General features: G+C 36.3%; 3 protein-coding genes across 10 annotated transcripts in view; 2 read left to right on the top strand and 1 right to left on the bottom strand.

Annotated features, from left to right (window-relative positions):
- The window catches only part of LOC100652202 (UNC93-like protein), a 55,337-nt gene extending 49,729 nt beyond the window's left edge, over positions 1-5,608 (top strand). For all 3 annotated transcript variants that reach the window (XM_003398924.4, XM_048410352.1, XM_012313739.3), the window contains exon 6: positions 1,896-5,608. In XM_003398924.4, coding sequence (XP_003398972.1) covers positions 1,896-2,215 — 320 coding nt within the window. In that variant the 3' untranslated portion in view covers positions 2,216-5,608. The remainder of the gene's footprint in view (positions 1-1,895) is intronic.
- Positions 5,609-5,883: 275 nt separating this feature from the next.
- LOC100642292 (heparan sulfate glucosamine 3-O-sulfotransferase 6) lies at positions 5,884-10,697 on the bottom strand. 2 transcript variants are annotated; one of them, XM_003398926.4, is made up of 4 exons: positions 10,287-10,697; positions 8,681-9,295; positions 7,838-8,328; positions 5,884-7,489 (listed from the first exon to the last, which is right to left on the bottom strand). In XM_003398926.4, exons 2-4 carry the CDS (start codon positions 9,175-9,177, stop codon positions 7,365-7,367), a joined length of 1,113 nt encoding a protein of 370 aa, XP_003398974.1. In that variant the 5' UTR covers positions 9,178-9,295; positions 10,287-10,697; the 3' UTR covers positions 5,884-7,364. The 2 variants fall into 2 exon arrangements, with proteins under 2 accessions (XP_003398974.1, XP_020721102.1); XM_020865443.2 differs by having other exon boundaries at positions 10,523-10,697.
- A 1,299-nt stretch (positions 10,698-11,996) lies between these two features.
- The window catches only part of LOC100642412 (axin), a 32,191-nt gene continuing 18,501 nt past the window's right edge, over positions 11,997-25,686 (top strand). For all 5 annotated transcript variants that reach the window (XM_020865346.2, XM_048410022.1, XM_012313743.3 and 2 more), the window contains exon 1: positions 11,997-12,425. The gene's annotated coding sequence lies outside the window, so the exon portion shown is untranslated. The remainder of the gene's footprint in view (positions 12,426-25,686) is intronic.

The raw sequence follows: 25,686 nt of genomic DNA, 5'->3' as shown, positions 1-25,686 counted from the left end.
TTCTCTTATCGCGAAAATCAATCAGAATATGTAATAGATAATAGCAAATAGATAACAGGTAATAGATAATAGTAAATGTAAAAGAGGAAAGATATCTAATGTAAGGTATGAACAGTACCTTGACATGGATTCATAAAGGATTGTTAAACTACTACAGTTCCTTATTTTATCTGTTATTAGTATGAATCAGAAACTATTTGGCATACAGTTAGCTAACAACACAATTCACAAACAGATACAATGCGTTTAAATATATTTGTATGCAATGATCTTAAAATATACGACGTATGAGTCATATGTAAAATAAGCGTTGAAAAGAATGGAAAACAGCTAGTTGCAAGCAGAATGACAAGTATGTACAAAGACCGATTTTTCATACGAAAATGGACAAGTAGTAGCAGTTTTCATTCGACATGACGATTAACCGGAACTTCTCGATGTATAGTCTTTTCTTCCTCTTCAAGAATTCTTTGTTAATTCGTGTCTAAAGAATGCCATTATCAACTGTCCTAACTGGTTAGCCTCGTCTTGGAAAAAGGAAAACTTTATTGTATGTTTGTCGATTATGTTTGCTGATTATGGCATACTTATATGAGACTTTGAGTTGAATATTCAATTCACATCGATGGTTTATTAGATTCCTTTATCTTGTAATCGAGGCATTTTCTATTGGCAGGATGAAATATTTGTCAAACGTCTGCTAAAGGGGAATTAAATTATGTCTAGAGAAACGGATAGATGCTGTTTGATAAAAAAGACGAAAAGAAAAGATTGGAATTATTCCAAGGAAAAACTTAATAATGTTGAGATTACTTAAAGGACTTCTTTTTCTTTTTCTTGTATATCAATTATTCGCAAAGTAGCTATAGGAAGAAAAATTCAGTACAATTAGGTCAATCGTTCTTAGAAGATACGGTTGTGTAATTTTCTCGACATCGTTGATATTTTAATCGTAATGTTTCGAAGAAAAAGTTCGGCGTTAAAGTTCAAACGAAAAATCACCGATACGTTTATTAACGAATACGATTTTTTTATATTCTTCACGAATTTATCAAACTTTCTAACAAAAGGAAAGCGCGATTAGCTCGAAAATGACTAGGAGGAGATAGGAAACAATGAGAACTGTGTACGAAAGAATTACGCGATATTAAGGAAAAATAAATAAATCCGAAAAAAAGATATAGATACCGATGATGGATAAAAGAATTGGAACAGCTGGAGGAATGGTTCAGGAAGATGGAAAGACCGAGGAAAGAAAAGTTAGCAGGTTACCAGCGATCTGACTGTCTAAAACGAGATAGTAGTTTCAGAATAGAAAGAGCTTCTAACGTAGACTCTTAGCGTGTGGGTTTAAACAACTGGGTTAAGGATAGTATAAGCATAAAGTATGGAAGGATAAACGAGAAGATCGAAGGAGGAAGCGTATGATTAGAAAAATCGTAAGCGAGTTGTGTTTCTTGGCCGCGAGTTTGAAATAAATTATTATCATTGTTATTATATAGCAATGACTCGAGACAACGTCAATTCGAAAAAGAATAAATTGCTAATCGAAATAACTCAAGAAAGTCAATTTAACTATCTCTAGTAATTGCGAAAAAGTTTAATTCGATTCTTAATCCCTTAACCTACGATTTACGTTCGAGAATTTTGGGCCAGAAACGTGAACAAGCTCGCGCAGCCTTCGAGCCATTCGCACGACTTGTGTAGTACGTACTACGGGCTATGCCCGTAATATTTACGTTTGGTCCGATCATCTACTGCGGGCTATGTGGTGATATTTACGTTTGGCCCGATCATCTACTACGGGCTATGCCCGTAATTGTAGGTTAAGGGGTTAAATTCCTCCACTAACGAACGTTCAAAAATTGACCTAATTGTTTCTTCTCAATTTGCAGGTCTATACGGAACGCTATTCAGGCGTAACAAGGAAGCCGCGTTCTCCAATTATAGACTATGGGAGAGTGCCGGTTTCGTGATAGCATACGCATACAGCACCCATTTATGCGCCCGTATGAAGCTGTACGTGATGCTAACAGTGCTTCTTATCGGGACAATTGGGTACATCATAGTGGAACTATTGCACAGGCGTAAACAGAAAAGGCTGAAGGCGATCGCGGAGGATCCAAAAGCGGCCCAAGCGGAGGCGAACCAAGTGGAAGAAACGGACGACGAAAAGGACGATATAGACGACGATATCATTATCACTCACCTCTGAAGCAATATCACGATGCGAACTCGCGCACCGACGAGGAATCTCATCAGTGTCTCAAGCTCTTCTCTTTTACTCTTCCTTATTGCTTTTTCCTGTAATAACGAACGCAGCTACCTTTTATCAGTCAGCGAGGATGCACGATGATACATCCGTCATAGATAAGCGAGCTATCGTAAACTGACTGAAAAAGTGGTATCACGATTGTTGCTTGTTTATAGGAAGCGTAAGGGATAGTAGGCGTGGTTTTTGTTTTATTTGTTTTGTTTAAAAGAACGTAGAACGGGAATCGATAGGACGAACGATACGAATATATAAAGAGGAAGAATGTTCTCATCGATTACTCGTGTTACTGATATTATACGAATTTGCGATGAAATTGTAAATCCATCTCGGAGATGAATTATCAGTAAGGAATATCGCTGGATTATGATAAGATGGAGAAAAGGTTTTACTCTTATTAGAGCGCTCGAAAATTTCTCTTTTTTTTTTGTAAATTGTTCGCGCGTTGTTTGTTGATTTTATAAATTTCACTTTAGACGAGCTTCGTTCGTTTTACGCTACGTAACGTAGCGCGTGTTGGCATAACGCGCGCCGACGTTTCTTTTCTTTTCTTGCATCGAGGAACGAAAGAAAAGGAGAAAGGGAAACGCAAATCGCGCACGCGACAAAGCTCGCGACTCTGTACTTGAAACGCGTTTCTGCTGGGAAACGAGCAGCCACGAGACACAGCGTGAAAGAATAAAAGAAAGAAACCGACTCATACAAAATTAATGAGGGATAAGGAAAATGCACGAAGGGTGTATACCTAGACGACGATCAGTCCCGCTTCGTGCACGTGTTGTTACACGTATCGCTTGCAACGGTTCAACACACAGCGATTCCATTGTCGACCGTTAAAACGAATTGCTTGCCTTGACGGTGCTAGAAGCGCGTTCCGATGCCATATTCGTCCTTATGCGTTTACATAGTCTATTCGAGATCTTCATTTAAGCGTAAGTTTAATTATTCAAAAAGCAGAAAAGAGAAAAAGAAAGAGAAGAAAATGATAATAGGAACTAAATTAAAAGTATCATTGAAGTATCAGCCATAAATAAACTATTATATAAATCAGCGAATTTGATTTTTTCAAATAGTACAAAGGGGAAAAGATCAAGAAAAATAATAAAATACGTTCCTAAGAACGTATACGATAAGTAACAAAATTACTTATACAATGAAAATTATACAGTGAGAAATATATACAACTGAAAGTAATTTAAAATATTAGAAATATATTATTTATTAGATTCTGAGACAGGAAAATCACAGAAGTATTTCTAAGTGCACTGTGTTACAAACTATCTTATCATTATTAGACAATAAAGAACCTCTTAATATACTTTTTATTTAAAAGTACATACACGAGGTAATATTACAAAATTCTTTATACTGTCTTATCATTCTACAAATTTTTTGTTATATTTTCGGTTGTAAAAATAATTTCGTCGCTCATTGTACTCTTTATAGATGAACAAGCAAAAGAGACCATTCGTTAAACGAATTCGTGACGAGTTGACTATTCGTAGATCGTACATATTCATAAGATGTAAGACACCTCCTCATTGCCACTATGTGGAAGCGCTTCGTAGCAACTTGCCATTAAGTTTTATCGGAATTTGTGTCCCAGTTTTGTGATAAAAAGATCGGATCTTCTCATGCCGAACGATTCGATCGTGAATCCGCTTATCTTGTATATAGATTATGGATAGCAATTGTATATGCGGTGAAATGGATATTCCATTTGAATGCGTTGTTCTGGCTCAGTGCAGCCACGATTTTTCAAATTGTAAACTGGCCGACTTCGTGTCTTTGTTATCTTTTTTTATTCATGACTACAGATGCACTTATTGTTAGATCAAATATCCACTGGATCGAGCCTGTAATTTATATTTTAACTATTCTCTGACTAAAATATTTGCTAAACTATGACGACAAGGGATAATTTATTTTATTAATTTAAATCATGAGGACGAGGTTCTCCATTCTGAGACACATTTTATGGAATTTCCAAACGATAAAGGAATTTCAATCGGATGATATTTTCGTTTTGTTCGTTTGATTGATGCAGGCTAAGTCTGTCGTGAAAAACAGGCCGGGATTGTGCATCTGCATTCGATCGATGGAACCGAAACCGTCGAACAGAATCGACTCACGAAGAAACATTTCCAAGGAACATTTCACGTTCACCATCGCCAACAGGATGACGAGGAGGAAGAGCGTAGATTGTAAAATTCTATCCGATGCATTTCTCTCGTACGTGCACCACGAAATGCTTCCAATTGTCAGTAATAATCGAAATCATGATAAGAATCGTGATAACGATATCGTAATTGAGCATGATCTTAATTACGTATGTTAGAGAGAATAACGAAAAATTATGACGTATTAGTAGTAGACGTAAGGAACATTGTAGTCGTTAATTTAACGTTAAGTATTCAGAAAAATTTATTTTATAGATCATCTTTCTTTCTTTTCCTTCTCTTCTCTTTCGATATTCCAAAGAAAGAGGACAAAAGGAAAAACATGAAAGTAGGCAAAGGCGAATATTATTATACGTATGTATTCTTCTTTTCGCGAAAATTCATGATCGATTGTTTTCGTAACGAAGGACCAAGGCAAGATGATTATATTGTTATCCATATAGAATAGTCCCAAAATGAAGGAAGGAAAAAAAGAAATATAAAAGGATAGTTTGTTCTATCCCGGATGTAACGTTGAATCAGTATTTTGTTAATCGAATCGAATTGTATTATGCGTTAGTTATTACGATCGTTCGATGATCACGTATGATGAACATACTGACCTACTGTGTATTGTAATAGCATCCCTCTCGACAGTATGTATTCCGTCCACCAATCGATAAGATTGCTCAAGAATCTTTAACATAAGATTAGAGTACCAATAAAACCTATGTCGCACTTACATCTTTTTATATATACTTACGTAATATGCATATATATTTTGCCATTTCGATGGGACCAAAAATGTACTTAATAATTTCCAGGAAAGTAAATAGTTTCCGTTTAACTTGTACTTCTGATTAATGGAAGAAGCATATTATGGATAAACGTTGGTCGAGGAAAATTTGACGAACCGTTTGACTGAAATCGTACGGCTGAAATTTCTATCGTTAACTTTCACTTTTCTCGATAGTTCAATAGATAGTAGGGAAACAGACTAGAGAGACGTATTTCTTAATATCGTAACATTTGTACAAAAGGAGGATGAATCTTTTGCGGAAAGTATTAAAACAATACTCTATACAGTTGTATAAAGGAAACGTGCACGTGCATCGTGTTGGTTTCCTCCCTTTCGATAAGTCGAAAGCAATATTTCATTACAAAATTTGTAACAGACTGTCCGACTTGTTGTTATTTCGGTACCTGTAACATCTTTTCCTGTAACTGAATAGTTGATAATCCATTCACTGATGGGGGTTTTTACAATTTTTACTTATACAACAGGATTATCGAGGAGGATTTTTTTATTTTTCCTGAACGATTGCTGTAGCGTTTCGAAGAGGGGATAATATTGGATAAAATGTAAGTATACATATAGATTACACATTGTTTTTTTAGTTGGTAAATCACTGTTTATTTACAACTTAGTTTTTTTCTTTTTTTCTTTTTTAGATTAATTAGGCCACTTGAGCAAGTAAACTTAATATATAATGAACTACTTAACAATACAATCGTTGAGAATTATTTTCGTAACTCTGAGCTACGAGTTAAAGTCTTCATTTAATGATATACCGTAAATTTATACTAACAAATTTTTGTAATTAATAACTATTCAGGAATACTTTTATCAATATAGAAGACAATTTCTAAACGAACTCTGATAATTTATGCGACTACTCTTCCATCTCTAACTATTTAATCAAAGTTCACATAACTTTATAATTGAATTTGTAAAAACTGTTTTATAATATATGATATCTGTGTGTGTATGTGTGTGTGTGTGTGTGTGTGTTATTTGTGCGCGTATGTGTGTGCACATTTGCAAAATATAAATACGTTATTTTTTATTGCAGTTTGTGCAAGCTCTTGCCACTTGCACCTATCGAAATTAATTATATATTTTGATATGATTACACAAACTTTTTTTAATAACCCTCGTCATTACAAATGTCTAATTGACGTTATTAATATTTCTATGCTCCTTTTTCCTCTAACCGAAATACGTTCGTTAAAACTGTACTCGTATATTAAACGCGAGACGTAATTTTTTATTACTTTAAATTGTACTCAGTTTCCGTTTCCGCATCTACGAGAACTTCTACACTGTTATAGCGTTTCTTATAATTTAAAGATATTTTGACGCAGTTCAACTAAATTATTCAGAAAATATTCATCGCTTTCTTGCTTAAACATAAAGATACATATACTAGGTAAATATCATTAGAATTACGTAGATTCCGTGCTTGATACATTGGAAGATCAAAAATTCAACAAAATGTGCAAACAATTCTTAATTCTAAACAGAACTCTATACAATCAATAACAGTAACTACGTATTTTAATACAGATTCGAACATTTTCTATTCTGCACGACTACCTTAATGGAAGATGGAATTAACAAATCAACATTTTAATATGTAATAAACATTTCTAAAGATTCTATTGTAATAAATAATAGATCTGATAAATAAAAGAATAACGGGTATGGCCGTTTATCGTTTAAAATTCGAATATACTATTCTTTTCTTTCTTTTGCAATGTCCTGTAAAAAATATAGTGGAATATATGTATGCGAAAAATGATACATACGATTGATAACATTCTGCTGCCACTATAAATCTATACGCGTGTCTAAAAGTTAATATCACGAACAAGAACAGGAATTCTCTTTCTGTGTATTGTCAACACATTGAAACGATGGATATGCCCCCTCTTCTTTTTCCACGTTTATGCAGTACATAAAAAAATATTCTGGTTTAGAGTAAAAACGAATATAAACTAACCGAAGAGTATTATCTGGTTCTTTTACTAATTATTTACTAACTAGTGCAAACTAATGGTGTCCGCATGCGCGCGTGTCGTATCTCAGTAAAAATTGACTATGTTCTTTTACTTGACTAGCTTCGATATGTATTCGCTTATCGCATTTATTCTCACAACCAGCCGAAATCCATTCCGGTCAATTGGTAGAAACGTTGATTGAATGGACGATAAAAATCTCTCAATCGTTGTATGGCTACAGGATCTATGTAAGGATGACTACGACCCTTGTTCTTACCTTGAAATTATAAATCATCGTTACAAACAGAATTAGGAATATAATTATACTTTTATGAAATACATATAATTAGATTCCTCCTTAATGCAGCAAATATGTTTCATATTATAGAATCTCAAATTATACAGATCTTAGAGCACAAAAGATTCAGTATCATAAGAAAATTTGTTTATACATACAACTGTAAGAAACCAACTCCACATAATTGTATTTCATAATTTACGTGTACATGTTTTATAATTTTGCCAACATATTTGACAAATTATACGTTTTACATAAGTCTATAATATTTTTTAAGAGGCAATAGTATTTTGAGGGATTAACAGGAATTATTTTTAATCGACTCACCAAGGCAATGGGGTGTAGGACGTTCCTCAGATTTGAGCAGACAGGGGAACCCCTTCGTGGCATTGAAATAAAAATGTTTCTCGCAGATAACTCTTTTTAGGCCCAAAAAGTCCTGAACTCTGGTAATCTCAGCGACTGGATCCACGATCAATCTTTCTCCAGAGACGAATAAAAATTGTGACAATGGAAAGTACTGAAGCCATCTCTCTAAGTGTCGCGCGTACACTCCGATCTTCAATGGGACCCACGTTGTGTCCACGATTTTCGATCCATTAAGAAACGCTAGATCCTCGAACTTTGGCATGTTGGCTCGTTTACTCTTCACTTGGGTATAATCGGATATCGCTCGAGTAACTGGATCCCTTACTACGAGAATCAATTTCATCGCAAGATTCATGCGTTGAACTCTTCTCGGTACTTCGCTCGTCACGAAATACGACGGGGTTTTCTCCATCGTGATTTGAGTGGACAATGTCGGAGGCATCCTATGCCTAGAATATACCGTAAGAAAAATATTTTATTAAGTCACATTATCAGTAATTTTTGCAAAATAAAAATAACTTCTTAGGAATGTGCATAGGAATATTGGAGAAATAAAAATACTTAAGTACAGTGACGTGCAAAAGTTTCCAGCCATACAAATTTTTCACTTTATAAAGAATTTTAAGTGATATTACCATTATTTCCTTTTACTTATCATACTGATATACCCAATATTATTTGAAATTCTTTTAGACATCATCTTTCGAATATCAAGTTAAAAATTTATTTCGTCGAAAATCTTAGAACGTCACTGTGTATACTAAGATAAATACAAACCACGAAGCAGTGTACTAAACCTACCTATACCAATGGAACCCCTTGATGTAATGATGATCGAAAAAGTGAACTTCGGATCCAGCTGCTCGAATAGCAGGATGCAATCTCAAAAATTCTAACAGAGCTCTAGTCCCGCCTTTTTTAACTCCAATTATCAAAGCTGTGGGTAATTGTTTACTCGGCATTAAACCTTGCTGTCTCAAGATCTGATACTTTCGCAAGGATCCTGCGTTCCCTTTAACGCTGTTGTTGCCTGTCCAAAGCGACACCATTTGTAGCTTCGATACTTTCGTGTGTTTCGATTCGACATCGCTTATCAGAGAGGATTTCTTGATCGTTAAACGATCCAGATTCGGGTCGTGTGCGAGTGGAACGAAATTTCTCGGTTTTTGGAAGGTTGCTTTACCAGGCAGGTTGTCGAGTAGTAAGGAATTGTCGATTAAAAAGATCCAGATGAGAATTACCAGAAAACAAGCTGGAACCAGGATTTTTTTCGACCAAGGCCCTTTTCTAAGTTCCATCCTGAACTTAAGAATCGTCGTATTTCACTGGCATCCTGGATTCCATTCTATTATCAAGCTTTCAGTCTTCTACCTCCATGCTGATATGTTAGGATAGGTATTTTTCTGTCTATCATGCCTACAAAAGATATTAATGTGAAATTTATCATAGCCGTATTTAAAAATAACATGCATTTAATTTAATTCTAATATTAATTCTTTCTTAACAGATAAATTCAAATAAACATTTAAATTTTCTGTTCTATTACATCTATAAGAAATATTTATTTGTCAAAGGAACACGTAAAACTGATATAATTCTTTAATATATAATTATAATTCATACATTCATATACACAAACATCAATTGCCTTCTTGTTATTAAAACTTATATAAAATATTTACAAAAATAATATATAAAGACTATAGTATAACAATTTAAATAGATATTAAAAATAGGAATCCCTTAATGTATGGTCTTTAAAACGTTAACGTGTCTCAGTTTACCCAATCATGCTTGATGTACCGTCTGCATCTCGCATGAGAGGGTTGCATATGTGCAAGGTGCTCAATCAACCTACTGTAAAGTGTTGAAATATTTTATAAAACACTGTAAAGTATTTTAAAACACTACTGTAAAGTATTAAAATATTTTATAAAACATATAAATAAATAGATATTCAATATTACAAATAATATTTTATTTATAATAGGTGTATGTATATACATATGGATGTATTGTCTTGATCCAAAACTGAATTATATACATCAACATCTTCCAATAAATTTACAATTTAATACATTTCAAAAAGTATTTCGTTTTTGTTCATATTCATTACGGTAGTGATATATAACAAATTCTGTCTGCCAACAATTGCAATTACTTCTATTATTATCATTACACGTAATGAAAATTTTTACAATATATTTTTTATATCATACAGTCAAATATATTTGCTGTAATTAAAAACAAATTGCATACAAGAGAAAACCCTCATATTAACATGAATTTCATCCTTTCGTAAGATAAAAATGGAAACTAGAAATTCACCTATGTTGAATATCAAACAGGCAACCTATCTAAACAACATAAATTATTAAAAAGTGATTGCATATTTGTTGCAACATACCTCCATGCCACAGAGTATCCAAGCGCACGTTAATTTTATACGGTATCCATAATTCTATCGTGATATTCGATTCTTTCCGGTAAATAGATGCGAGGATATGTGATTTCGTTTTAAAGGAAGTGCACACATTTAACGCATTATCAGTCGGCGCGTTCGTAACAATCGATAACGCGGAACAAGTAGAAGGGAGAAACGGTAGTATAACACAAAGCGTATCGATGAGATTTCATAGCTACCGAATCGGATAACGAGAAGTTGAATTAAACTTCATCCTCGTCGAGCTCTTCTCGTTTTCTTCGGATGTAAAAATGCTGCAACGTTTGTTAATCGCATGGCGCGCTAAAATCCTTTCCCTCTCGTGTTGCTCGCCAACATAGTTGTGAACTGTACGACACTAGCTCCACTCTTCTTAACGTGGAACAACTGGGAAGCTCGTTAGAAAGCAATATAGATCTTATGATATCGAGCAACCGAGCCCAGCTGAAAAATCGAAATATGTAATATCGTTTTATCAATAAAAGATTAAGGTACTAGAATAAAAAATATTCTTTTATCGATAACTCGTGAAATGTAATTGTATAACAGGCATTACTGATGTTATAATACTTTAGGCGATTTAAATTAAAAAAAATTTAAGTATGTATTATATTTTTTTTGCTGATACAGTTGAAATCAACCATGAAGTATATATATATCTGTTAAAAATAAGTATTGTATAATAGCAAAAATTTAATGTTACAATTTATAATATTCATTAGTGCAATTTACTGTAATTTATGTTTAATTATTGGAGTAGCAAATGTTTTATATAAAATAATTAATATACGAAAAAAGAAATATATCAGATTTCAAACATGACAGAAAATGTATATTTTTTGTAAATAATTGTTTTTATTATATTAAATATGTATAACATTTCGTTAAACAAGTATAATCTAATATGAATGTTAAAAATTTACTTTTGTGTTTATATATATATATAGTTGCTTACTTAAAGAATTAAATTTATATCACATAACGTATCCACAAAAATGTTCAGCATATAAAAAAGAATATTATACGGACATTTAATACTCAACAAGAATATTAGCATAATATGTACGTGTATTAAATAATAATGATATCTAATTATCAGGGAATGACTTTGTTTACATACATAATTAGTAAAAGAAATTATTCAAAGTTATTAGTTGTCTACAATGTTTAAATACTTTATAACAGAACAAGTATGTTCAAGGCAATATTAAATTGTATCTTTTTTAATTAATCGATCATTAAAAATATATACTCCAAAATTGCTACGAAATTTTTGGAGCAAGGAGGCGCTAAATCAATTAGGTACGTGACTGTCGGTGATACATTGACTACGTGCAGACACGCATTTGTGTGCGTGTTTCTTGGTAGTAACATTAATTAGCAATACCGTGAAACAGTGAAATAAATTGACGATCGATTTGTTCAACCCTTAAAACACGTCGATAACAAAATGAATGATTTATACCGATCTAAAACTCTATCGAAAGTAACATGTTCTCGCAGAATTAGGTGAAGAGAAAATTCTTGGAGATGAATGAATGACGGCGCGTCAACTAGATACAGGACTGCTCGCGGCAAGGGCATAGGCCATGCGGCCCGTTGATTGGCCGGTCTTTGAAGGGGCAAGTTTAGTCAGAGGCCGCAAGAGTGCGCGTCCCGCGCACTCGTGTTAGATCTCGATGGCGACCGAGATGTGCCTGAGAGACGAGCCGCGAAATGCCTAGCTGTGTAGTGTTTGATTCATCGTGAATTCATTGTGATCCCCGTTTACTCGATACGATCGGGAAACACTTTGCATGCCTCCACCGTGTCAACACGCCATTATTGTTACGTTCGTTCGGCGCGGTGTGTATATATTTCGCCGTGAGTGTGGTGCGTGTGTGCGTCGTGTCGAAGTGTCGAGAGTTCACGCCGAATCATCGTCGTCGCTAGGAGAGAGCGAGAAAGTAAGGACGAAGAAAGAGAGGTACGATGTGTCTGCGTTTCAGCCCGTACCATTTTTTCGTCGATAGTTGACATTTTCGAGGATGAAACAGAGGTCTCGCCGGAGAGACGCATCGTCATCACGGCACTAGCAAATACAAGCACCGTCGGATATACCGAGTAAGTCCACTGGCCCCGTCTTTTCTTTTCCGAGAGCACCGCGATTCCTTTCTTAAAATCCCTCTCCCTGTCTTTGTCTCTCTTATTCGTTACACCGCTCGCTTTCTCTGCTCTTCTCTTCCCAGCTTTTCTTCCTCTCTTTCCCCTTATTATTTCGCCTTCTTTCCTGCTCCTTTTCTTCCTTCCAATCTTTACCACGTTAAACTTCTACTCTTTCTTCCCCAGCCTTTTTTCCTGCATACTATGAGTGTGACCCGTTCCTGTGGCAGGACCGATAGGCGCGTGTATCAACTCGGCCGTGTTTTGTATATACCCCGAGATCAAAACTCGCGATGTTTGGCTGTCGCCGTCGCAAACGTCGACAGTCACAGAACGTCGGGGAACGAGAGAGAAAGAGAAAAAAAAGAAGAGCGAAGTAAGAAATAACACGAACGGAGATTTCCTCGTGCGTAACACCCGAGAATCACCCGCTCCAAAATACACCACGGTGTTTACGTCCCCGGATCCCTTGGTTTTATTCCCTCCGATCGCTTTGTCGATCCCTTTTCCGCTCCTGGATTTTTATTTCCTTCCTGTTCTCCTTCTTTCGTTTACCTCTCCTTACCGTCCTCTCGTCTCTGCTGTGCCCCCCTGTTTCTGTCTCTTTTTCCCTCCTCCGTCTTTTTCTTTCACAGGGATCAACTGTATCCCTCTCTTTTCCTTCTATAGCCTTCTCCTTTCCTCTTTCCTATTCCCTCCCTTTCCCGCTCTCTTTCACTCTGCTTCTAGCCACGAGAGCTTTGCGCGTCTCGGGGCGCGTGTATTCACGAATCGAGCTCTCTTTCTTGACAGTACCCACCACCGAACGCAGCCGTGCGTTTTCTTCTCGAGTCGTTCCACCAGCTTTTCTGCCAGTCGCAGTTTCGTTCCTCGCTCCGTGCCCTACCTTTTTTCCCTCGAGCCTCCGCGATCGTTCCGGTTCCACGTCCGTTTCGTTCTCCCTCTCTCTTCCTCTCGTTTTATATTTCTTTCTCTCATTTACTCTGCTCCTTTTTCATCCTGTGAAACCTCGCCGCGCGCGAGTCCTCTCGTCTCCCGCGGGCTCTCTCTCGCGGTACATGATTCTGCTACACGCGCGATCTCCCCCCCTCCCATCCCTTCCACCTCTGCTTTCTTTATCAAAACAATACATATGCTTACGGGTGTGCGAGAGCGCGGGCTCCTCCTGATAATCGTGAATATCAATCAGAGATTTTATAAATAATTCAGTAAAAACCGATAAAATCCGCTGAAGTCGACGTGAGTCCTTCCCTCCCCCTCTACAGATCTACCTCCCACTCCTTCCATTCCTCCCCCCGCCCATTATCCTGGACTTCTTTCCGTAATTGACGACAGTTCACGATAAATGCGGCGAATAATTAAGACACCATTACTTCCTGGTTCTGTTACTGTATCGTTGGGAAATTGTTTGGGAAGATACTTGATCCGATGGAGAAGGGAAGGTTGATTTTAATTTTTGTTTCTTTCGGTCTTTTTTTCGAGATTGCAATTATTAGTTTCAATTGATTTCGAAGTTATTTTGGCTACCTCGTTATTTATTTAGATGCTTGGAGATTTGGCGAATTATCGTAGGATATTTTAGTAATTCAGGAACATTCAGTTTGGAATGTTGCTGGTGATTAGAGTTATGGAAGTACTATATGCTCTAATAATTAATAAGAGAGATTTAAGTTAAATAATATACTATATGATACGATAATATAGCAATGGTTAAATTTAACTTAAGTCGCTGTCATTAATTTTAATTATTGGAGCATATAATACCGCAATAACTCTAATCAAGAAGAATACTCCAAAACAGATATTTCTCTACAAGTACTATGATAAAAATGATATACAATATCTTGACAATATCGATCATCAATTTGATGTTATTTTTTTATCTAAAACTCTATCGTTAAGAACATTAACAAATTTGGTCATAAAATAAATGATTATCAGCATGTAGGAACAAATTATGATTATGGGAACATGTTGAGAATCACTGTTGCTGAAAACAGTGGCAAGTTTCATTGGCTAGTGTTAATGGAATATGTGGCAGAGGTTTAATGAGAAATACGTGATTTAACTCGCTCTTAATTAATGTATTATATCGTATAATGGCTGAAACGAGAATGTATAATACTTTTCAACCAATCTATACATTTTTTACCAAGCGTGCAGTAATTATCTTAATCGTGTTTATTTGTTATACGATACGGAAATGCAACCAGATTAAAATATTATTCCACAGAAAATTCGTTCAGCTTTGAGGTTAATGGCTACGTAACGATCGAGCGTAGGTGCTTAACTCTTGATCATCTGATTTAATTACTTCGTTCCAAATTGAATAAGTTTACAAAACATTAGGCTAACCGATAATTAAAGGGTAATCCGAGTAGTTCGTACAGATTAAGCACAATTATCCGTTAGACTTACCAAACAAATACGAATAATTCAATTATAATATATTGGAGTATATGGTACTCCAATAAGCTCAGTCATGAGAAATACTCCAAAACGAATATTCCTTCGCAAGTACAATAATAGAAATAATTCGCAAGTCTTGTAATTATCAGATCTATTATCGTTAATTTGCCAGACTCGACATTATAACAGACATTTATAAACATTGGTATAATTTAACTCTCAAACAAGACGTAACTATAACGTGTTGAATGCCACCCCAGTTTTACAAAGTTTGACCGTGGCGCCACCATAAATTTTTTATTATCCGATACATACAATGTTGAAATATTACCTACAAGAGATATGTTACCGTGTATAATCATCGTTAATGAATTTATCTCACTGAGGTCACCGGTGACCTCACTGTAGCATAGCACTGTAGTGCAATTTCGCTCGATTCACTTATTTTTTGCGATTTTCAATTATCTCGTATTATTTCTTCGCATTGCTATATTGCTCAATTTTAATATTTTAATATTTAGCAATTTAATTATTTAATTGTTTTATGTTGTTACGTCCCGGGATCTACCATAATCAATCCCTCGGTCATACTTATTCAGACCTGCAACAATCCTAAAGGATCGTTACGAGATTTAACTTTTGTTACTTTACTGTCAAAGCCCTTAATTGCCATCAAACAGCTTTCAAGTCGAAACATTCCTTAGGATTATTGTTCACTAAAGTAAAAGCGGATTTTCCCATGTTCGATAACACATGATAGATCTATATTTCATGTATAAATAAAATTATTTTTGTGTGTTTTATACTGCATTAATTTCGTCACACTATTGTTATAACGATGGTAATAATAAAAAATTTATAACTATTGACAATTGTTCAAATTATGTATTTCTACTAATCTTAATGCGCCGGTCATTTAAAATCCTTCAATTTATTTGAGCCTTGTAATTATATTGTATACACTGCTCGTAGAAGTTTAAGAACACGAGCATTTTTTACATTTCTTTATTGTACTTGATAATTGCTATATATTGATCATGATAACGTTGATCTGAATGAGTACTGCTTGGATCTTACACACTTATATAAATCTTAATAGTTCTTATCAATGAATGTTACCAATGGTGTAATACAATACGATAAAATATAATAATAACCTAGACTAGGATTAGGATAAATATATTCTTTGAATATCATCATAGTGGATCGCCATAGACTTTCATTTCCTACCCTATACGTGTAATATCTCCATAGCAGAATCTTTTCTTACCTTATCTTTATCTTAGAGGAAATAAACGTTTATAATTTCGACGCGTATGCCGACGTCCAAAACGTATAATTCTAATTATACTACGGAAGAATTAGTCTTCATCCTACACCGATTACCTACATATTCATCTGTTATTTCAAAATAGCCTCTAGCCTTCTCAAAGACTTCTCCAAGCCCAAGGACTCGCACACAAGAACGAGGAAACGAACAATTAAAACGTAGCTTGAAGAAATGGAAGAATAATACATCCGTTTCTTAGATACCAGTTTGAAATCGATGTTGAAGTTCGATCGTGCGTCGCAATGCGTCTCGTTTGAGATGGTAATGGATGTTAATAACCACCGGTGCAGGAACTCGCACGTGGTGAATGTGCCTAGGGTACACATTTGGGGGTGGGTGTCTGGTTGCGTGCACAACCTTGGCAGAGCGAATGGACGTCAGTGGTAGTTGATAGAAGTGGAGGTGGTGACGAGATGACGGCGAGGTTTCAAGTAGAAAGGGAATAGAGAGTTCAGAAGCGGTCGCCTTTGATGTAGACACGCTCCACAACTCCTTCACGCCAATAAACCTTTACGACGAACGTTTCTGTAAGCTTTCTTAATATTGTCATCTTTCCCTTGCCTCTTTCACTCGGTCTTTCTCCTGTGTTCCCATTGTTACTCGCAAGGGAACTACGGTTTACTTCTACGATTCTGATATTTTCTTTTCTTTTTTCTTTTTTTTTTGCATTTCCTTTTTTGAAGCTTCATTGGATAGACATAGATACCTGGCAATTTACTCTCTTTTGAGATTCAGGAATGGAATCGTTTCACATTACAGCTGTTCTCTTGTTTTTAATCGATATCTTGGGAGTTTTTTAAACTTGCAGTTTAGACGATTTTTGGCAAGTTTAAATCGTTTAATTTAAACCTCGGTTAACACGTTGAATGCCACGCCAGTTTTACAAAGTTTGGCCATGGTGCCACGATGGATTTATGCGATACATATAATGTTGAAATATTAACTACAAGAGATATATTACCGTGTATAACCATCATTAATGAATTTATCTCACTGAGGTCACCGGTGACCGCCATGCAGCTGCAGTGCAATTTCACTAAATAATTGTTCTATGTCGTCACGTCCCTCTATCATACTTATTCGGATCTGCAATAATCCTAAAGGACCGTTACAAGATTTAACATTTGTTACTTCACTGTCAAGGCCCTTAATTGCCATCAAATATCTTTCAAGTCGAAAGGTTCCTTAGGACAATTTTTCGCTTTTCCTATGTTTGACAACCACTGGTGGAGAGCGCACATAATAGGTCTATATTTCATGTATAAATAAAACTATTTTTGTATGTTTTATACTGCATTAATTTCGTCACACCATTGTAGTAACGATGGTAATAATACAAAATTTATAATTATTGACAATTGTTCAAATTATGTATTTCTACTAATCTTGATGTGCCGGTCACCTGTGACCCCCATAGCATTAAACATAATTTATATTGAATGTACCTTGAAAACTATTGAGTACCTTATCCTACGGTAGAGTATTTTTGTAAATAGAATCATAATTCAGCATAATTTATCTCGTTTCCCTAGCAAGTTTGAGATAATGATAGTAGGGTAATTAGAGCTAAGGTACTTTTAAGGTAATAGTTTATAGAAATAAATGTTTGAACGTTTACCAAGAAACTACAGTTCTTGTCTACATCGTTTCACTTTCTCAAAGAGACGTTCTCGTTGGGAAGACGTAGGTACCTGACAACAATTTATGCTTTTAGTTTTTGAGAATGGAACTATTCTTTGTCACGGTTGCTCTTTTGATCTCATTGATATTTTGAAAGTAACGAGAACTCTTGGAATTTAATGAATTTTGTTAACAGCGCAAAATTTACGCGATTGTTTCGATGACTTCTAAGAATAATATATTTTAAAACAGTTTTTCACTGTTCGCAAACGAAACTCAGTCCACTCTTTTACAGTCTTAACTTTTATTTGAAGTCTGTTGGTGAAACAATTTTCTCCTTTAGTTTTTAAGAATAAAACTGTTCTATGTGGCAGTGTTTCCTTGCGTTTATTAACGCCTTAGAACTACAAAGAGTTGTGTGAAAGTAGTTCAGTCTAGAACTTAGTAAATTTTTATTTCATTCGTTTACAATTGTATGTTTGCTCTGTTAAAGTACCAGTAGTACATGTTAAAGTATCAGTAGTACAAGAATAACGTTTCACTGTTACGTCGTATCTCATTTCCAACGGTATCTTTCTATTAGAATAGCGAATTGCATTCAACTACTTGTAATTCATGGTGCATATGGATCTTTAAATTCTAATGTGACGTCTGCTACGACTCCGATACCTTTGTATGCGCTTATAATCGTGCCAGGTATAGTCTTTTACACAGTGCTACTTTACGTTCACTAACACCATCGCTATACTCGTCTTTCCTCTTCCATTCTTTACATCTATCAATCGCCTTCGTTAACATTTTGTGCTAGTCTCCTGAAAATTCTCCTGACTCCCTTCTTTTTATTCCGATTAACAACAAACATTGCATTAACATAACATTTCACTTGCAATATATTTTCACGTGATACATTTTTATTTTTATTTTTCAACTTTTACGTGTCGTGTATAATTTCATTGTACTCTCGGCATTTAAAGAGTTAACACCAGTCCTAACCACGAGTACCTTGAAAACTATTGAGTACCTTACCCTGCGGTAGAGTATTTTTGCAAATAGAATCAACCAGCGTTCAAGGTTTCAACAAAATTATTTTGCACGAAGGTCTCTCAATCCGCTTACGAGTAGGAAGTTAAGTCCCCAACTAATACCTGCAATATAACAAGTGGGTTATAAACTTTTCTAACTCGTACATTATATCAGTGAGTCACAGCGTACACGTTAGATAGGTTGATATATGAGTCACTCCAGCAGGAAGAGCTGTCACCGAACAGGAAGAACAATCGTATCGGCTGTCGTTTAATACGATTACAATCTCCCGGGAAACAGAAGGAATAAATGTTAATGATCGTGTACTACACAGGCCATGAGACTTGGTAGGGTCTGAACGAAAAAAAGATCGTGTCTCCCTGACCTTTCGTTTATTGCATCTAACAAGCTTCTTTGAACAACGACCCTACCCTCTTCTGCAATTATCGGCAATAAAGTGAAAGCTTTTACCAGTCACTTTCAGCGCACGCAAAGGAGAGTAGTATACAAAAATAAGAGTTAAGAATAACAGAAGATGGAGGAGCCAGGGCGACGAGGAGGATGTTACCGGAGGCAAAAGCTTTGTAATGTCAAAGAACATCGATTTAAAGGTCCTTGGAAAGGGGGGACGGCTTTGATATCAAAATGAGAGAACGTAAAGTTTCCCCTGTGCTTTAACCACCGGCGAGCACGTGGTATCAAACGGCACGATCACGAACTGGTCTCCGCCCACTCTTTTCCAATCTTCGGTTCACGCTAGGGGATTCCCACAACTGTGTATGCGCCACGACAACAGAGGGTGGCTCATGCGTTGCTCCCTTTTATACAGTGTAGTTCACTTAACCCTATGACCTGAAATAACTCTTTAAATCTTGCGAATCGTAATCCTCGCAGAGGTGTCTGCCACTGCTTCATCTCGAGGAACCATTCATCCGAGTAATCCTATTCTTTCATCGTATCGCTTTTCTACCACGTGGGGTCTCTCCCTCGATGGCTCGTATTAAAGTAATCCAATAGGAAAATTTGTTCAACAAAGCGATTGTTCAACGTTGATCATTTTTAGAGCAATTTTCTTTTATGATATCAAAAGATCTTTACACATTTATGTGAAATTTAGGTATGTGATCTGCGAATGTTCAAAGTATGTGCTACCTGTTATAATATTTAATAGGTGAAACAAATCTTTGGCTATCTTTCTCTTTTCCTCGAGGAATTTGCATACGTATTCGCAGTCTAATAATATTACTTTCTATGGAACGTTTCCGAATGAATTGTGGCAAGGTAATGGAAGAAAATCTATACAGAGGAAAATTTTAATCATCGTCGGTTCTCAGCAATTTTAACTCTTTTAAGAGATTCTCGTATAACATTACTTTTTACATATATTACGTACATTACTTTTATATACATTACAAAACATTTCTAGATATTCTATAATAGCAAATTAATAATACAATCGGTAATATTAATTAACGTTACTAACTAACCATAAATGTTCGAATGAACGATCATATTATCCACTTTGGATACTTTCGCGGTAATTTTAATTCTTTCGAGATGTTCTTCCATAACATAGTTTTCCTATTTCATGGAATATGCGCTTCTGGATGATTTGTGAGTAACGTAAGAGAATTCATCGAAGTTCCTCATTTTGGAGTAGTTTTAATTATCTCATAACATTGTTTTTCTATACGATATTTCTGAATAATTTCTAAAAGTATAATTAACTAATGACGCTCGTATAAGCGAGCGTTTAAATATTACGGAGTAATTTTAATTCGTACTTACATACTACGTTCCGAGCTTCTTAAGAATTCAGTTTACTGCTAATTAATACTTGCAAAGGAAATACATATTATTAAACATTGTTGACAAATGAAAATGAACCGGAACCAAGAAATAAAGTTAATATCGTATAACTAATATAACTTAATTGCCAATTACTAACACTCATAAAATTCATGCAAGTTTATCTAATGATATCCAAGAGTCAACGTACACGCATTTATATTAAACGCGCGCCGTCTTTTGAAAACTTCCAGCTTCGTTATTTACTTTACTTTTTACATATTAAAACGTACCGAGAACCGTCTTCCCGGTATCCGCGGTATTTCATTAACACATTGACTGCCACGTGAATTTCATATATTTTGCTGCTGCAGCCGCGATAGAAATATACTACACGGTAACGTTTAATTTTTACGAAATATTATATTGTATTTACGCACCTTTTTCTAACAGTATAATCTATTATCTTTCACATTGTTGAACATTCTCGTAGAAACTTATCTCGCTGTAAACGTTCTAAAAGATTTAATAACGTGGCTCACCGATGACCACCGTACCAATCAACGTGTTAAACGTATTAAATGTTATATATAAATGGCGTGTTTTCTGTTCGTTAATTTCGAGTAGAACGGGTAGTACGATAAGCGTGTTGAAATCGCGTTCCTCATGTGCCTGGTATCAAAGTTAAACAGTCTAAAAGGCGAAATAAACGCGAAACGTGTTACGATAAGGGGGGAGGGAGGCGGGGGAAAAAAGGAAAGCGGTTCAGCAGGGGTGGTAGCGAGGGGATGGTAGAGAAAGAGGAGAGAAGGAAAGATAAGTGAAAGAAGATAAAGGGGCGCCGAAATGGTACCGCGTTTGATCCATCATCTCCTCCGTCTGTGTGTGCAATAATTGTCTCTATTGTCTGTAGCACTGTTCTCACTGTTTGTGGCCCCTTCCATCTCTGCTACTTCTGCTCTCATTCTTTCACCATCGCCGTTTTATCATTCAGTTTCTCGGTGTCGTCGGTTCGTTTATTTCAATTTGTGTGTCAATCTCTCGTGCGACCAAGAGGTTACTGTATACCTGGCCTGAATGTATCATCGGTGATACATCGGTGCATACGATGTGCCATCACGGCTCAAGTACTCTAAAACAGAATATATCTACATGCAATTGTACATCTCGTGCACAAGCATAGGCGAGATATATCGCGGCGAGTGAATGAGACAAGGCTTTTTATGTAAGAAGCGAACGTCTGATTCAGTTATTCGAGATTTTCGTTAGTCTATCGGTAGCACGAGTATTGGTTAACGTGCAGACTGGCTGACAGCGAAAAAAAGAAAAAGGGAAACAATGAAAACGCGTGATCGCTCCCGTTCTTTATTTTTCTGTCACACACAATTAGAGCGCACTTCTTTGATGCAAGGCAAGCTGGAAATCCGAGATTCTTATTGCGCTGTTAGGTTCAGACTGTTTAACGAATACGTTTTTTTAAATAGGGTTGCGAATCATTACAAAGAAATCGTAATGATCATCGTAAAGAAACGTTACTTTCTTCATTCGACTACTTGCAACACTTCATCAATGGAACATGTTAGTTGGTGTTTTATGCGCAAGTCAAGTGTGTCAGCTTGCATCGTCTGCATCGTCAAATGTGAAATAGTTTATACGTAATTCGTTATATGATGTGTAAATATAAGATATCTATAAGTATTTTAAGTAACATGCGTGTCATAAAAATACACCTAACTATTATATTCAATGTTGTATATTCATTTATTCCAATTTTATTACGATTAAATGTACTCAAATGTTGCAGCTTCTAAAATTCTCTACGACATCGTAATAATAAAGCGAAAAGTTCCGGTTCTTCTTAGAAACTGCCTCTTTATAGTCAAGTATCAAATTACATAAAATATAAGTGAAAAATAAGTCGGCAATAAATTACTTTGAAGCGGTAACGTCCATTTCTTCTCTGGCACGATCGAACGGCTCAAATATTCAAGTATCGATTTTATTCCAGGAAATTGAATTACACGTAAAATGATTGATAGCGCGGGAGAAGGGAAAGGGACGGGGCTCCGTGGAGTGTAGTTACGCGTATACGGGCTGGCTGAGGGCGCGAAGAGGGAAGGAGAGTATGTATGTATTGTCGCGAATGAGACAGAGGGGAAGAGAAGAAAGCGAAAAAGATAAACAGAGTCCTTTAAGTCCGTGCATGCGACGGGCAAAGAGCGCAGACAATGAGGGTCAAAGGCGCCACTTCTCTTGCCACGTTTTTAGCTGGGCGATCTTCATTCTTTGAGGACTTTGTTCCACTGCTGTGGACCCACGGGAAATTCTTTTCCCCGTCCGAAGAGGCCGATCAAACAGTCATGAGCGTTACTAACTTCGAGAAAGAAGCTTCCCTGACTGGCTGGTATCGTTGTTTTATCCTCTTACCGCGATATACCGATGAGCAAACACTTTGCATAACTGTTCATATTGGTCGAATGAATAGTTCGAGCTCTTCCCTTCGACCACCCTGTTTCCCGAAATAAAATGATTTTTTGCGCACATGGATTCGATTAACCTTCTGACTTTTTGTGTATCGTACATAATTACTGGTACAGATGCCTCATCATGATGGTCAGAAGGGACGTGACGCGACGCGTGATATCGTACGAAGCAATGTGTTCCATGTTCGAAACACGTCGCGTTCAGCTATTGAATGTCTGATAATAAATTTGGAGTTCAATTGGATCGTTAGAAGAAGGATAATAGATTTATCGAAGAGCTTTGAATGCTTTGATGCTCTATTTGAAAACTCTGAATAGCATAGTAGATTACATCTGGTAGAGAAAGGTGGATTCAGTGAAATTAGGTTTAGGCAAAAATTAGGTTAGGTATCAAAAAGACGAGTAAAGACGAGTGAAGAAGAATAACTGTTTTATGCTGTTTTAATTTGTTTCAAATTAAAAAGTGTAATACACTGAAATAAAATATTCGCTTCTATTATTATTGAAATAAGAGAAGCAATCGTTATACTCATATTTAAATATTTTCTTCTTTACCCGCTTGTTACGTATGAAATTTTATTATTTCTGATAAAATGTTCTCACTAATAATCTATACATATATGAAATCACTAAAAGCGAACATTCCCTATTTTCCTCCTTACTACTTTGAGATATATAAGAATTTCACGTTTTTTTAATGTGCTATTTAGCAGTTAGTCGCAACGGAACCCGTCACTGATCTTTTAGGTTAATCCGATACGAAGCGTTTAAACTACGAAACACCCAATCCACAGGCAAAAGCGTAGCAAAGCTTCTAAAAGAAATAATTCTCGTGAAACGACGACGATCGTTGTTCAAAGAACCTTACACCTAAGATCCGCAACGGTCGTGAAAAAATACCGTTTAATAATTAAACAGGAAAGGAAAAGTCGCCTTTCTATCCAAAGTCGGAAATACAGTCATTGAGTAATGGCAGGGCGCTTATAAACACATCCCGGACGAAGGCGCATGCGCGTGCGCGCGCTAAATTGTAATATCAATTTTAAAGATATTCGCCCAGACTTTTCTAAGAATTGTACATATACACGTACACGTGTGATGCGTATAGTTGTATATACCCGTGTATATTCGACAAGAAAAGGCAATACAAGAAACTATGACCACGAGGCTGTTGAATGACGACTCGCGCGCTGCTCGCGGCATGCTCGAGCGAATCGAATTGCGCTCTCGGCACGGTTCTATCCCTCGGGCTTGTACAACGATCCCGTTAACGAACGACGCCATTAAGGGCGCATTAACATATAATTTTCCGCGAGAAATTATAGGCGACTCGGCTGAGTTGGCTCGCACGGTGTTTATTATACACATCCAAGAGCAACAGAGTGCCCTGGCTGTGCACTGTCGATCGAAAGCACCCAGGACTGTGTGGCAAGGTGAGAGAGAAGAGAGATTTTAACTGGCGCGATGTGTTGGTGCATTCATGCGAATCCATATTGAGAGGCCAGAAACATGCATACATGTGTGTGGGATCGCGTGCGGCGGCAAGATCAAACGGAGATTCTCCTTCTCTTATACCCTCTCATCGTAATTCTCCCTCTTCTTCCCCCACCGCTACGCGCCGTCCTCTCTATCATTTTGCCTCTCTCTCTTTCTCTCTGTATCTTTCTCTTTCTCTTTAACGTACGTTCGTTTCTTCTCTCTCACTTGTTCCGCCACGCCGTATCGCTGCGTCTCACTCGCTTCGCCTTGTGCAAGTGGTACCGATGCGTTACTATATAGTTCCTCACTTTTGCTCGCAAATGGTCTTTTCGTAATCCGTCTCTCTCTTTCGCCGGCTCGGTAGACCGTTTCTCGCCGCTTTCCTTCTGTTTCTATTTTTTCTTTCCTCCTTTTTGCTTTTTTCTTTCCTCTTCTTCCCTCGCCTTGCCGATTCTTCGTCCTTTTTTCGGTTATCGTCGATGATTTTATTTCCATTAAACCGTTCGGATCGTCGGCAAACTGAAATTTGCGATTGTTTCTAATTTAAATAAATTAGAGTACCGTACAAAGTCGAATTTCGCGGGAAGATAAGAAAGTCGTGAAAGACGTTTTTATCGATGGGACGCAGCTTAATTATGATTATGACTTCGGCGTTCTGTTTTATTCGAATTATTAAATGAGGATGAAAAGGTAAAAAATAAGGGGGTTAAGAATGTTAAAGTTTTATCAATGATGTTAGAGAAGCTTCCATTACGCGAAGAGGAAATAGAAAAATAGTTGTCGTTATATATTGAACGTGGAACGTCACGACGAATCTGTGGTTAAAGCGGCTGGATAAGATAAATCAGTGCGTCGGCTTGTAATTTACCTGGAGGGAAGTAGTCGTTTGGCAACGACTTCAATCGAATTTCATTGAACACGAAGTTAAAGAGATCGTCTGGGTTAGACAACGGTTGACGATAAACGATTTTACTTATGCTTCTCCAACATGGTCTTTACGTGTTTAACTGAACATTTAATTTATTCAGTTCCCCAACAAATATTTACGAATCATAAAATATTTCTTATATTCATGTATTGATATATCTTA

This window comes from Bombus terrestris, chromosome 11 (genome assembly GCF_910591885.1).
Source record: "Bombus terrestris chromosome 11, iyBomTerr1.2, whole genome shotgun sequence".
NCBI classification, from domain to species: domain Eukaryota; kingdom Metazoa; phylum Arthropoda; class Insecta; order Hymenoptera; family Apidae; genus Bombus; species Bombus terrestris.
This window is presented reverse-complemented; position numbering and strand designations above follow the sequence as displayed.